Source organism: Arvicanthis niloticus, chromosome 25 (assembly GCF_011762505.2).
Source record: "Arvicanthis niloticus isolate mArvNil1 chromosome 25, mArvNil1.pat.X, whole genome shotgun sequence".
Taxonomy (NCBI): Eukaryota; Metazoa; Chordata; class Mammalia; order Rodentia; family Muridae; genus Arvicanthis; species Arvicanthis niloticus.
Genome location: NC_133433.1, coordinates 12,822,475 through 12,838,555, shown reverse-complemented (window position 1 = coordinate 12,838,555; position 16,081 = coordinate 12,822,475). Strand labels below are relative to the sequence as shown.

Genomic DNA, 16,081 nt, shown 5'->3' with positions numbered 1-16,081 from the left:
ATTAGTCTCACACCTTGGAGTGTCCCTTGGATAATGGACCACTTCAAGTGGTGATAATGTATTTCACTGCGTAGTGCAGGTTGGCTATCAAGTCGGAAACCATAGTAACTACTTGATTCTAAGGAACATATCCACATGTGAAGAACACCACCCCCCATGCACTCCCCCCTCATGGTAACCAGCTACTGTGCATCATTACTAACTTCACAATTACTGCTGTTTCTACTGTTGATGTTTTTGATGTGCTTATCTGAAGCATTCACTACCTACCAGATAGAAGATATAAGATGTCAACAAAGGAGACTATCAGACAATGATTCAAAAGTGTGACTTACGGATAGCAGTATTTGTACAGCACTGTGGATGACCTCTAGGTACTGGAAATCGACAACACAGCCTGTGACTGAGACATATGTGTAGTCATCCATCATGTCATGGGCGGATGGTGGTAGCACTCTCCGGACACAGCCAGGTCCATGTTCTCTCCACCATGACCGATGTACAGAGATGTTGAAGGTCATCAGATCTGTGTCCTGTGTGGCAGTAGACACGAGAACAAAAGGGACAATCTCATTATATCATACTCTGGCTTTGACATTGGAAAGAGTTCAGGATAGGTGGAAGTGCAGAAATGATTTTAATTTCAAATGAAGAAAAGAGGAAAATGCAATGTCATGCACAGGACACGTTCGTACTACTAAGTTGTAATCATTCAATGTAGGGATGTAGACCTTTGAATAATAACATTAGCCTTGTAAGGTTGCTACACGTTGAGAGTCCAGGGGGGCTTGTATTTTGCTTACATACAATCTTTTCTACATTTCATATTGTGATATTATCATTGACATCATCATACTACAGTCATATTTGCTGAGTGCTTCATTGCACACTAGATGATGTTGTGTAAGAGTTCCACACACTACAGCTGTCTCTGAGGATTCTGTAAAGATTTTGTTCAGAATTCTTTGAAAATACCAAATATATATACTAATCCCTAATGTAAAATGATACAATATTTTTATATAAACTAGAGCTATCTCTACCTAAATTCAAATCATCTCCATATTTTTAATACTGCTTAGAACAGTGTAAATTCTATGTAAGTATTTGAGGAAGTAATAAGAAAATAGTTTACACACATTTTGTAGAGACATGGTTTTGTCTCATTTTACTATTTTTGATAATTTATTGGTAGAATATAAGCACATGAAACCCACTGATATGAATATTTAACTATATAGCCTTTACTATTCATGTAGGTAGTAATATATATTTATTATAATTTACTGAATAATTATTTTCTCTACAATATATGTACAATTTTTAGAATCTGAGAATTTGGCTGGGCAGAAGAGGTAGGCATTTCAGGTTCCCTCAGGAGTTCCTAGAAGATGCAGGAGGAAGAAAGGAAATTTACTATGCTTTGAAGTGAGAGAGAGGTATCAGCCGTGAGAGAGCTCAGGTAGAATGGCCATTGGTTGCTTTCTCTGATTGGGCCTGGGGTAGAATATGGAAGATTAGAAACACAACTAAGTTGAGGGCAGATTTAGGGTGCTAAGCAAGGAGAAGGTAACTGGGCAATTAAGTTGAGGTAGATTTAGAGTGTTGAGCAAGGAGTAAAAGGAAGAACATGCTAGCCATGGGAGGCTTAGAAGAGCCCAGACACTGAGCCAGAAGGCAGATTTAAAATGAGTTATGTGTATGTGTATCTTTCATCCACAGATCTAAGGGAACCAGGGCAGTGGCTGGTAGCAAGGTCCTCCTACAGCTTAAAGCATGGTAGTAGAAACTACATGCTACACATCTCCAGATGTGTAAAAGGACAGGAAATGAGTCCTCACCCACAAGGTAACAGAGACAGCCCTTGGTGAAAAGAGATTTATAGTTCTAGCCTTAGACAAGGCCACACCCCTGATGAGCCTCAAACCCAATTGTAGGTTTGGTGAGATAGTGATGCCTTTAACAAATTGGTCAGCACTGGAGAGGACTCCCATTAGTAATATTTTGAGATGGAACCTATTATTTCAAACTAAGTTGCACTGGGGGCCTGAGAATGATAAATAGTCACAAACCTGAGAGGTCCAACTTGACTATTATAAACCATAGGGTAAAAGTTAGAGAGTAGGCAGTGAAGATAATAACAAACCAGGAAAACACACACACACACACACACACACACACACACACACACACACAAATATGAGAAGGCAGCTGTGATTTCAGCTCAGGAAGTGAAGGAAGTATATATGGAAAAGCAGCTCCATCACTGGTGATCTGAAGCAGACTTCATCAATTGAGAATAACCTTGGAGTTTGAGAGCTGTGTGCCTGCTGTTAGCTAGTAGCTTCACCTCTAAATCCACCTATCTAACATTTACTGTGATAGAATCTGGGGACAATCAAGCTATAGTGGGTAATTTGATGACCACATGTATATCCCTTCATTAAGGTGATTAATATATGGGCGATCTTAAGAGTGTGATGACTCCTCTACCTTACAGTATTGCTGCATCCCTAGCACATGTAGGAGTGCTAACGCTTAGCTGGAATATCAGTCACTTCAGGGGATCCAATCTGAGGAGTATTGGCAAAGTAGGAGAATTTGCAAAGAAACTGCAAAGAGAAGACTGCCTAGCCAAAGCCCTGGTGCACATAGAAGGGACTCTACTAATGTGAAGACAGCACTGGTAAACACCAAATGCTTTTCCAGTGTGGGTTTAACCCCAGCATAAGTCACAGGACAAATGAATTTACAAGTGCAACCGACTTCCATCTCTGGTCCAAGGCCTGCTGAGATTGCGTATTTCATAACAGTTGGATGAAATATTCTGAGGATGTTGGTTTACTTGACCAAGTCATAGTGTAACTATAAAATTTTAAAGAACGAGCTTGTTTGACGTATCTAAAATGAGGACAGGGTTGAGGTGTCTCAGAAATCAAATGTGTTTGCCACATGAACCTGAAAACTTGAGTTTGATCAATAGAACCCAGGTAAAAGGTGAAAGTTAGAACTGATTTCTCAAGAGTGGTCAATGAACACTATATATACCATGCCACATTCCTACCCCCACCCATCATGCACACACATACACAGTAATAATGAGTATAGATTAAAAGAAATATTAGAAGGGAGTGTTAAAGCCATCCACTAGTATTGTTAGGATACATGTGACTTTTCATGTCCATTGTGTTTGCTTTATAAAATTGGAAAGTATAGTTATTGGTATACATATGTTTATAATCCTTGCATAATAATGACAAAATATTCAATTTATTAATACTATATGGCCTTCTTTATCTCTTATAAACATTATTATTGTATGTTTATTTTTATCAGATACTGCAATAGCTATGTCTTTTGCCTTTTGTCTGCTTACCAGATTGACTTGCACTCTGTGGCAGTCTTTGACAGACAAGTGTCAGTTTTTTTGTGTGTACAAAAAATAATTTAACTCTGATTTCTAGTTTAGTTAGCTGCTCTGCATCTGTATTCATGAGTTAAGTTTATTTATGTTTAAGGTTATTATAGATAGATGGTCATCAGTGTTTGTAATTTTGTTGGCTATGTTTTGGTTGGATATTTTTCCAAATTGTCCTGGGTAGGTTTTGGGTTTTGGTTTTGTTTGTTTGTTTGTTTTCTTTTTTGTCAACTTGACACGAGCTAGAGTTCTCTGGGAAGAAGAACTTTAATTTAGAAAAATGACTTCATCAGATTAGTTTTTGGGGTCAGTTTTTGATTATTGGTTGATGTAAGAGGACCCAACAACTGTGGGTGTTGCTGTTCTGGGTGGCTCTAATGGTATAATAAAGCAGAGTGAGCCAAACTGGGCAGAGAATAGCCCATGAAGCCTCAACCCTACACAAAGAAATGTAGGTACCTGAAGAAAATTGGGAGTGGGAGAACACACCAATTGGCTGTTTACTGACAAATGGTCAACATTGTAAACAGACATCTAAGTAACAATATATAAACACAGCTGGTTAATATTAATGAAACCATGTTATTTATTTTTATAAAACCAAACAAGGGTCCCATCCAATTAGCTTATCATCTGTTCTTAACAAAAGTAGACAGATCTCTCAATTCTTTTGCAGTGCTAAGAAAAACTGTATGCTTCTTGTCTCCTAAGAAGATAGAAGTGCATTGCTTTTGATAATGCATATTCCATGATGGGTAAAGAAGGCATTCTTGTCAGAACTACATAAGACAGTCCCAGTCTTGTTTGTGAAATAAAAAAAGGGGGGAGATATGGAAAGCTTTTGGGGCTGCTTGGCAGGAATCTAACATTGGCCAAAAACAAGAAAATGGGTTTCCGGCAGGAATCTGACATTAGGCTAGAAGAAAGAAATAATTACAGGCAGGAATCTAAATCTTAGGCTACCACAAAGAAGTAGGCTTCAGGCATGAACTGACTTTGGGCTAGGACAGGGAAGTAGGCTAAGATATTTTGGTCACCCTGATAAGCCCTTAGAAACAGTGATCATGGGACTTTCTATATTGCCTTGCTTGTTTTTTGACTATTTGTGTTTATTATCTTGCTTGTTCCTTGACCATTTGCATCTATTGTATTGCTAGTTCCTCAACCTAGAACTGACCTTAATCCTTTCACATAATTAAAATGGTATAAATGCAGATTGGAGAGGAAAAAAAGAATCTGAGGTCACGGGATGCTGATTCATAAGACAATCAAAAGGAAACCTAAATAATGGGATTGATATGTGAAATAAAAGATTGGACCTGTGTTCTCCAAGAGATGAGATTTGCCGAGAAAGTTTTAGGATAAAAACAAAACAAAACAAAAAAACAGATTGGAGAAGTGGCTCAGGCAAGCAGAACATGGACAGAGAGATCTCTTAGAATAACAAACAAGCAGGACATGGACAGAGAAATCTATTAGAATAACAAGCAAGCAGGACATGATCAGAGAGATCTCTTAGAATAACAAGCAGTCAGAATATAGACAGAGAGATCTTTAGAGAGAAAACAGAACTTATCGAGACACAGACTGGAAAAATTGTATAAAGCAGAGCACAGGTCCTCAGCTTGGACCCACTATTTGACTTTGAGTCATTCTTTTTGCCACTCCCACACACCCCTTTCTCAAAACCACTCTCCAAGCTGAGGCTGGTCCTTGGCAGTGCTCCTCCATGGAATATAATTCAGTTCTTACCCCCAGGTTTCTGCCTTGAGTTCCTGCCCTATTTGCTTTACAAATTGTAAACTAAATAAATCCTTTTCTCCCTAAGTTGCTTTTTGGTTACAGTCTAAATCACAGTCTTTAGCACAGTCTTTATGCTTAGATAGAAATCTAAGCAGGGCACAAAATAAACAAGGATTTCAAATTGCCCATGTGAAACAGAGGAAGAAGAACTCACAATACAGGGCAGTCAGGTGGCTCCCAGACCAAGGCACTGAACAGTTCAGCACTTTGGAGAGTAGATGGCACCCATGCTCGAGCTCCAGCACTGCATTATCTGGGAAGCTACATGAGTAGGAGGCATTCAGGCAAGGATACCACATAGGGCAGCAGAGGGAGTAGATGGAGCCCAGGCTAGAACACTACACTGTTGGGCAGCTGGAGGAGGAGGAACAGGGTCAGTCTTTTGACTTCACAGCTTTCTCTCCTCCTAAACAGGTCATATTATCATTCAGGCCAGATATTTTTGCTGGAGCAGCTCCATATATGGCCTTTGCTGAGATGCCAGAGGCTGTTAGTCAACTGAGCATCCTGATCCCTGATCCTTTGGATATTTTCAGTCCTGTCTGTGGACATAATTTTAATAGTTTTTAAAAGCAATGGCTTGGACTCTACAAGCATAAAGAAGCTGGTGGGAAGGAGAAAGCCTTTGACATTGCAAATAGGTGAGATTGAATGTTACCAGTTTAAAAGTAGCCACTTTGAACGAATAGAGAAAAACAAGTATATTCCATAAATTCCCCTGCATAGGGTGAGGCAGGAGGCCACAAAGACACCCAGAGCATACTCCTGAACAAAGCTCATCTATGTAGTTTATTGTTTTCCTCAGCTTAAGGAGTTGAAGAAGTTTATGGGCATGCCTGAAATTATACCAATAATAAAAATTTAATTTTTTTTTGTTTTTGCTTGTTGGTTTTCTATTCAATTACCTTTACTGCAATAGTGTTTTATTGACAATAAAACATTTTACTTCATTTTTAGGGTATGTTGATTTGCTACATGAATCATTTCTAGCTCTCAGAGGGTAAAATATTACAGAAAAATAATTGCTTTCATTGGTGAATTTAGTTTAATGCAAAGCAATTTACCTACAGGCAAACTGCAGAAATGCACACTGACTGCTCCACTTCCTGATCATCAGATTTAATCTTTTACAGTTAGTCCTGATTAATATACAAGAGCTATGTGTTTTTCTCATCTTAATAGAATTCATTAGGTTCTGGTTGAATTAACATGATTTCAAAATTCAGAGAAGTTTTTGCTTTTAAGCATTCATTTCTAATGATCTTCATTATTGTGGACCATAAGTTTCTTTCAATGTGACTTTGCCTAAAACGTATACAAATAAAACACAAGTTATGCATATTTGTTAAACCCAAAAACCATCTCAGCATAGTTCTTACTTATCTCGAGAGATACAACCATTTATTAACCATACTATGCTTCTACCGACTGTATTAAAATTTGACAGTGAACATCAATAGCATAAAATTATATTTAAGGTTCATACTTCATAGGTTTGCTCTGGAGTTTAATTTTAAGTTTGTATCCATTTTCTATGCCCTTCACTCCTAGATGTAAAACACACAAAAAATTACTAAACACATGACAAATTAATTTTCTCTCTACAAGACAAATCACACAAAAGGAAACATATAGAACTCCAAGGAGAATATATATATATATATATATATATATATATATATATATATATATACATATATATATATGTATATATATATATAAAATAAGTGGAGATAATATATATATAATATATATTATATATAGATAATATATATATATTATCTCCACTTATTTTGTTGAAACTCTGCTACTACATCAAGACCTAGAGTTTTTAAATATACAAATTATTATGAAACTACAGATCAAAATATTAAAATAATTTTTAATATTTCAAATGTCATTTTTCCTTCTGATTTGTAACCAGAATGCTCTATAATGATTTAAGTTGACCTGACTAAAAGTTTTAAAAAGTAAATGCAACCTTGAGGTAATACACTAACAATAATCTAAATAATAGTGTTTGGAATTGTGAAAACATAAGTGAAGGGTAACAGAGTTTGCAATCTTGAAATGTGACATTTTGGCATGAAATGACTTAGAGATCTAAAATCTTTGAAAAGAAAATTTCTTTGCTTAAATAAAGGTCTTAATTTACAAAGTTGCCCTCTTTCAAGGAAGGCCTAGCAAGGAAAAGCTAACCTTGATTATCTGACATGGCTTTACTGGCTGCCAGCTAGAAATAGCACAGAGGAACTGCCACACAATTGTCTAGGATTTCTCTCTTATACATAGCATTCTACACACACTGCTTCCTGTGTGTGTACTTAAGGCTGGTACTTGAGCCATTTCTTTGATTAAAAACTCAATCCTTGGGTGTCTCCCACATATATATGAACTTATATGACAAAGCTCTTGCTTGTTTCTTTGTTATTCTGAACCATCGTTTACTATTCATCTAAGTATGGAGTAGGGAGAGAACAGCTGTGGAAAGTACAACAAGGCTGCAGGTATCTTTCTTGTGAGAGTAAAATGATGGTTTCAACAGTGGACAAGGTTGATATAAGGTCACTCAGGAGGAGCTTTCCCGTACATAGCACTGTGATTTGGAAAGCTTTCTAGGTATCTCCCTTTATCCTAGTTTTTATCAGTTCTTTCATTTCATTAATCTACATTATAGGTTTCAGGCTTCAAATGTTTGAAAAAGTTTCCATGAGTCTTTTGAAATGTTGCTCATTAGCTCCAAATATAGACAGGCCAGCCTTGATGTTATTCACAGTGTTTCTGAGGTATTAGATCACATGTAAAAATATCTTTATCTATTTCTTTTTGGCATGTTACTATACAATTTTTCATTAGCCAAAGCACTAGAATTATTCTCTTTGGCATTTAAATTACCCACTCCTTTTGATATATGCTCAATTTGGCTTTAGATATTCCTCACTACTTCTAACTAAGATCCAAGTAAACAATAATATTTATACTTTACTTTCATTCTAGTTGCAGATCAATGGGTTGCTGAACTTATTTTTATATAGACATTGTCTTTTCACCTTGATTTGTCTGTTGTCAGCCCAACTGGCAGTAAAAATTAATGTTACAGGGACGTTCATATGTGCTTAAAAGGCTGTAATTTGCTTGGTTTTTAAGAGTTGATAGAATTTGTATTTATACAATAAAATCATATCAGTAAAATACTTCACCTCAAAATGTGAATTATAAGAGTTGAGGTAATTTTCTACATACCTAATTATCTTCTCTCCACTAAGTATTTTAGTGCATTTGTATTATCTGCAGAAAACAATGTTTCACAGGGATTTTAAGTACTTAAGTTCTGTAATACAAAGATTTCCCATAATGACCTGCAAATTTTAAGGACTGAGCTAACTGGAGCAACAGAGGAGGAGGTAGGTCAGTTATTCTCAGTAGGGAGTCTCTGTATGGCAGCAGGCAAGGGTTACAGTCAACAGGGAAGGAGATTCTGTGGTCTATACACAATAGTTTTAGCTAAAGGGTAATCATTTGTAACATTTGTACTTGGACCAGAGGAAGACATTGCCATTTCTCTGAGTATCACCCAGGGAAGACTTTGTCATTTTCACGAGTATGAGGAACTGTGGTCCTGGATATGACCATGCCCATGTTAATAATGCACAGTTTGTTTGGAATTTCATCACTCCCTCTACCTTCTCATAAATTCAGATATAACAGTCATTGTGTCCTCTTTTCCTGCAATAAGAACAAATGCTATAGAAAGTCTTACAAAATATTCAAGCTTTCATAGGAGAAAATCTGTCATTTGTTGATGTTTTCTCAAGTTTTCCTGCAGGTCATAATGATATGATCTGGACCACTGATGTTGACTATAAATAAGAGTATGAGAGTTCAAGAGTAGAGGTATATCTCTGTAATTCTAGCACTTGGGAAACAGAGGCAGAAAGATGGAGACAGTTAGAAGGATAGCCTAGACCCATAGTGTGGGGAGCCCACAGAAGGCGGCTATCATCTTTGTAGCCATCTTGAGCCATATACCCTGACAAGAGACTTGTTTACAACAGCTGAGCACACTCTGATAACATCTTGTTTTAGATACCCAGAATCTTCCCTTGGCTGTGTGAGACTTAAAGGCATGACATAAAGGTATGATTTAGAGACAAGACTTAAGGGTGTGACTTAAGGGCGTGACTAAAAGGTGTGACTTAGAAGTGAGACATATAAAAGGCAAGAGGCAGACAGAAGACAGACACTTGGAAAAGCAACTAGGAACTAGACACTTGGACTAGAGAACTGGGATTAGGACTTGGTGCCAAAACCCAGCACTTGAGACTTGTAGATTAGAACTTGGAAGAAGACTTGAAACTGGGAAAGAGACTAGCAATTTAGAACAGAGGATAAGAACTTGAGACTTATTACAGCTGGAACTGGGATTAGGACCTGAGACTTCGTACTAGGAACTAGGGACTAGGAACTTGAGACTGGGAACAAGGAACTTGGAGAGAAGAAGAGAGACTGAAGAATAAACAGGATTGAATCACACTCTGTCTGGTCTCCATTCTTCATGTCTGTTCTCTCTCTCTCTTGCTGAACCCCGACCCACAGACTGGAGCAGCTTGGGGCAGTGAGGACTCTAACAACTTAGCCCCCAAGGCTTTTGGCAGTGCAGGTTCCAATATTGATAGAGCAGTCCCCAACACCATAGTAAGACCATGTGTACATACACTCCAATACGAGGAGGGAAACTATACCCAAGATAAACCAAGAAATTAATCTACTCATAACAAACCCAAATGAAGACAATCATATAAACATAATACCACCTCTAACAACAAAAATAAAAGGAAGCAACAGCCATTCATCTTCAATATCTCTCAACGTCAGTAGATTCAATCCCCCAATAAAAGACATAGTTTAACAGCTTTGATACATAAACAGAACCCAACATTTTTCTGTACACAGGAAACAATAACAGAACAATAACAGGTGACAATAACAGAAACTACCTCAGAGTAAAAGGCTGGAAAAACAATTCCCAAGAAATGGCCTCAAGAAAGAAGCTGGAGTAGTCATTCTAATATCTAATAAAATAAACTTTCAACCAAAAGTTATCAAAAAAGATGGGGAAGGATACTTCATACTCATCAGAGGAAAAATCTACCAGGATGAACTCTCATTTCTTAACATTTATGCCCCAAATGCATGGGAACCCACATTTGTAAGAAAAAAAATGACTAAAGCTTAAAACACACATTGAACCTTACACAATAATAGTGGGAGACTTCAACAACCCACTCTCACCAATGGACAGTTCATAGAAACAGAAAATAAACAGAGACACAGTGAAACTATCTACAGAACATTTTACCATAAAATAAAAGAATATACCTTCTTCTTAGCACCATATGGTACTTTCTCCAAAACTGAATATATATCTATCTCACTGAGTTTCTTCATAAATAGATTGCAGAGATCCCACTCTAGGAATTTAACAGCACATCTGAAAGCTCTTGAACAAAATGGAGCAAATACATTTAAGAGGTGTAGATGGCAAGAAATAATCAAACTTATGGCTGAAATCAACCAATTAGAAACAAAGAGAACTATTCAAAGAATCAACAAAACCAGGAGCTGATTCTTTGAGAAAATTGACAAGATAGACAACCCTTAGCTAAACTAACTAAAAGGCACAGAGCCAGTATCCAAATTAACAAAATCAGAAATGAAAAAAAAAAAACCATAACAACAGAAACTGAGGAAATTTAAAAAAATTATCAGATCCTACTTCAAATGTCTATACTCAACAAAACTATAAAATCTAGATTAAATGGATGATTTTCTAGTCAGATATCAGGTACCAAAGTTAAATCAGGATCAAATAAACCTCTAAACAGTACCATAACCCCTAAAGAAATAAAAGCAGTCACTAAAAGTCTCCCAACCAAGAAAAGCCCAGGGCTAGATGGTTTTAGTGCAGAATTCTACCAGACCTCAAAGATCTAATAACAATACTTCTCAAACTATTCTGCAATTTAGAAACAAACGGAATACTAAATAATTTTTCTATGAAGCCACAGTTATGCTGATACCTAATACACACAAAGACCCAACAAAGAAAGCAAACTTCAGACCAATTTCACTTATGAATATTGGCACAAAAATACTCCCAAAATTACTTGCAAACTGAATCCAAGAACATATCAAAATGATCATTCAGCAGGATCAAGTAGACTTCATCCCAGGAATGTCGGGATGGTTCAATATACAGAAATCCAACAACATAATCCACTATATAAATAAAGTAAAAGAAAAAAATCACATATTCATCTCATTAGATGCTGAAAAAAAAAAACTTATCAAAATCTAACACCTCTTCATGTTAAAAGTCTTGAAAAGATTAGTAATTCAAGGAACATACCTAAACATAGTAAAAGCAATACACAGTAAACCAATAAAAAACATCAAATTAAATGGAGAGAAACTTGAAGCAATCCCACTAAAATCAGGGACAAGACAAGGCTGTCCACTCTCTCCCTATTTATTCAATGTAGTATTCAAATTTCTAGACACAGCAATTAGACAACAAAAAGAAGGTTAAAGGGATACAAATTGGAAAGGAAGAAGTCAAGGTATCACTATTTGCAGATGATAGAATAATATACATGAGCAATCCCCCAAATTCTAACAGAGAACTCCTATAGCTGATAAACAACTTTAGCCATGTGGCTCAATATAAAATTACCTTACACAAATCAGCTGCCTTACCCTTCATAAAGGCTAAAGAGGACAAGAAAGAAATTAGGGAAACAAATCTTTTCACAATAGTCATAAATGATATAAAATATCTTGGTGTGACTCTAACCAAGCATGTGAAGGATCTGTCTGACAAGAACTTTGAGTCCTTGAAGTAGGAAATTGAAGAAGAGTTCAGAAGATGGAAATATCTCCTATACTCATGGACTGGCAGGTTTTACATAGTAAAAATGACCATTTTACCAAAAGCAATCTACAGATTCAATGAAATCCCCATCAAAATAACAACTCAATTCTCCACAGACATAGAAAGACCAATTCTCAAATTCATCTGGAATAACAAAAATCCCAGGATAGCAAAGACTATTCTCAATAATAAAAGAACTTCTGTGGAATTCACCAGCCCTGACCTCAAGCTGTACTACAGAGCAATAGTGAAAAAACCCACATGGTATTGGTACAGAGACAAATAGGTAGATCAATAGAATAGAATTGGAGACCCAGAAATAAACCCAAACACATATGGTCATTTGATCTTTAGCAAAGAAGCCAAAACCATTGAGTGGAAAAAGAAAGCATTTTCAACAAATGGTGCTGGTTCAACTTGCAGTATTCATATAAAAGAATGCAAATTGATCCATTTTTAACTCTTTGTATAAAACTCAAATCCATTTAGATCAAGGACCTCTACATAAAACCAGAAATGCTCTATCTAATAGAAGAGAAAGTTGAAAAGAACCCCGAACACATTGGCACAGGGCAATATTTCCTGAAGAGAATACCATTGGCTCAATTTCTAAGATCAACAATCCACAATGGGACCTCATAAAATTTCATAGCTTCTGGAAAGCAAAGGACACTGTCAAGAGGACAAAACAGCAAGCTACAGATTGGGAAAAGATCTTTACTAATCCTACATCCCATAGAGGACTAATATCTAATACATACAAAGAACTTAAGAACTTAGACTCCAGAGAACCAGATAACCTTGGTGTGGTTAGTCAAACCTAAAAAAAATTGGGTATAGAGCTAAACAGAGAAGCAATTATGAAGACAACTGTGGGACAGAAACTGAAGGAAGGGCCATCCACAGATTGATCCACCTGGGTATCCATCTATATGAAATCACCAAATATAGACACTGATGTGGATGCCAGGAAGTGCATGCTGACAGGAGCCTGATATAACTGTCTCCTTAGAGGTCTGCCAGAGCCTGACATATACAGAGGTAGATGCTCACAGCTAACCATTAAACTGATCATGGGGTTCACATTGGAGGAGTTAGAAGACTGAAGGAGCTGAAAGGGTTTGCAGCCCCATGAGGAGAGCAACAATACCAACCAACAAGAGCTCCCAGGGTCTAAACTACCAGCCTAAGAGCACATAGGGAGGAACCCATGGCCCCAGCTATTTATGTAGGGGAGGATGACCTTGTCAGGAATAGGTGGGAGAGGAGGTCCTTGGTCCTGTGAAAGCTGAATGCCCATTGTGGGGGAATTTGAGGGTGGGGATGTGGGAGTGGGTGGGTGGGGGCACATCCTCATAAAAGCAGGAGGAAGGGACATGGGATGGGGGTGTCTGGGGCAGAATGGGGAAAAGGGATAACATCTGAAATGTAAATAAATAAAATACCCATTAAAAAAAGGAATTCTCAACTGAGGAATATTGAATGGTTTAGAAGCACCTAAGGAAATGTTCAACATCCTTACTAATTAGGGAACTGGAAAGTAAAAAATTCTAAGATTCCACCTTATTCCTATCTAAATGGCTAAAAGAAAAATGCAGTTGACAGCAGATGCTGGCAAGGATGTGAAAAAAGAGGAATAGTCCTCCATTTCTGGTGGGATTGCAAGCTGGTACAATCACTCTGGAAATCAGTCTGGTGGTTCTTCAGAAAATTGGCAAAAGTTCTACCTGAAGACCCAGCTATACCACTACTGGGCATATACTCAAAAGATGCTTCAACATATAACAAGGACACAAGCTCCACTATATTCATAACAGCCTTATTTATAATAGTCAGCAGATGAAAACAACCCAGATGTCCCTCAATGGAAGAATGGATATAGAAAATTGATGTACATTTACACAATGGAATACTGTTTCACTTATTAAGAATAACAACTTCATGAATTTTGCCTGCAAATGGATGGAACTAGAAAACATTACCCTGAGTGAGATAACTCATCCCCAAAAGGACACACATGGTATGTACTCACTGAGGAGTACATAAGCTCAGAATACCCATGATACAACTAACAGACCCTATAAAGCTTAACAAAAAAATCTAGATAGATAGATAGATAGATAGATAGATAGATAGATAGATAGATAGACAGACAGACAGACAGACAGACAGACATAGAAAGATATCTAGATAGATACATAATTGTTGGCCCAATATTCCTCTAAAGGCATATGTCTATTGACCTTTATTTCTTCTAGGGGGCCTCAATTTCTAATGTTTTCACTATCTCTGAGAAGGATGCTGGCAACTAATGCATGTGACTTGGAGGACACTCTAGATCGAGACTTCTGCTCCTTCTACATTCTAGTGATGGCTACTTTAGTTTGTTCTCTTAGATTATATGTTTTACCTGGGCCCATAGAAGAAAAATATAGAAGCAAAAATATGCAACCTCTCTGTATCTGACTCACTTTAGTCTCATCCTTGTTCTTACAGATACAAAAATTTCATTCCTAGTATATGGCTGAACAATAATCCCACTGAGTATGTACCACACTATGTCTTCTCAGTAGACATCTAAGCCATATCTTGGCTACTGTCATCAGTTCTTTAGAATCCTTAAAGGATTGAGACGAAACACAATGTGAAGTCACAAAACATTTTCAATCTGTCAGAAAGCTTGTTTACCTTTTAAATTATCCTTCTATCAGTGGTTAATTTTATTTGGTCCATTCATGTCCACATCTCCATTTACATTGTTTTCCCCACATTTGAGATAGAGAAAAAGCAAGGTGTCTCTGATTATTCCCTTCCAAAGTCTTCTGTCTTAGTAAGGGTCTTAGTGCTGTGAACAGACACCATGACCAAGACAAGTCTTATAAATGATACCATCTAATTGGGGCTGGCTTACAGGTTCAGAGATTCAGTCTGTTATCGTCAAGGTGGGAGCATGGCAGCATCTAGGAAGGCATGGTGCAGACAGAGCTGAGATTTCTACATCTTCATTTGAAGCTTGCTAACAGAAGACTGGTTTCCAGGTAGCTAGGACTAGAATATTAAAGGCCACACCCACAGTGACACACTTAGTCCAATAAGGCCACACCTTCAAATAGCTCCACTTTCTGGGCCAACCATTACATTCCACTCCCTGGCTTCCAAAGGTTTGTTCAAACAAATGAGTCTATGGTGGCCATAGGAAGCCATAGCATAATAAAAAAGTACATTTAATCCAAATCCCAAAATTCCCATAGTCTATAGCGGTCTCAACAATATTAAAAGTTCAAAGTCTCTTCTGAGATCCATCCAATCTCTTAACTGTAATACCCAAAGCAAGAAAGGAAACCAGCTGGATAGACTCCAAACTCTGCATCTCCATGTTTGATGTCAAAGTAGTCTTCATATCTCCACTCCTTTTTTATCTTTGTTGACTACAACAAAGTTTTCTCCTGGGTTGGTTCCACTCCCTGTTAGCAGCTTTCCTCAGTACACATCCCAGGGCTCTGGCATCTCTAATGTCTTAGAGTTTCCAAGGCAATTTCAATGCTATAGCTCCTTGTTTCAGTGTCTGAGATTCACACATGATTTTCTGGGCTCCTCCAAAGGGCTGGCATCACGTGTCCAGCTCTGCCCTCTTTAGTACTCTAAGCTCAGGTTGATCCACCCCCCTGCTGCTGCTGTTCTTGGTGACCATCCAATGGTACTGGCATTTACAATACACTGGAGTCTTCTGCTGCAACTAGACTTCACTAATAGCCTCTCTTAGGCTCTCTTCATGGTGCCAAGCCTCAACTCCTTTGCATGACCCTTTCAGGCCTGGGCTGTCAACCACAACGGAGGCTGCATCTTTACCAATGTCCTTCCATGGCCTCTCACAGTGCTGAGCTTCAGCTGCTCTTCATGAACCCTTCATGCCTTCAAAAACCAGTACT

General features: G+C 37.6%; 1 protein-coding gene across 1 annotated transcript in view; it reads right to left on the bottom strand.

Moving 5' to 3' along the window:
* Window positions 1-16,081, bottom strand: part of Nkain3 (sodium/potassium transporting ATPase interacting 3) — a 588,474-nt gene that overhangs the window by 145,502 nt on the left and 426,891 nt on the right. The window contains exon 4 of the mRNA XM_076924094.1: window positions 336-533. Within this exon, the coding sequence (XP_076780209.1) occupies window positions 336-533 (198 nt within the window). The remainder of the gene's footprint in view (window positions 1-335; window positions 534-16,081) is intronic.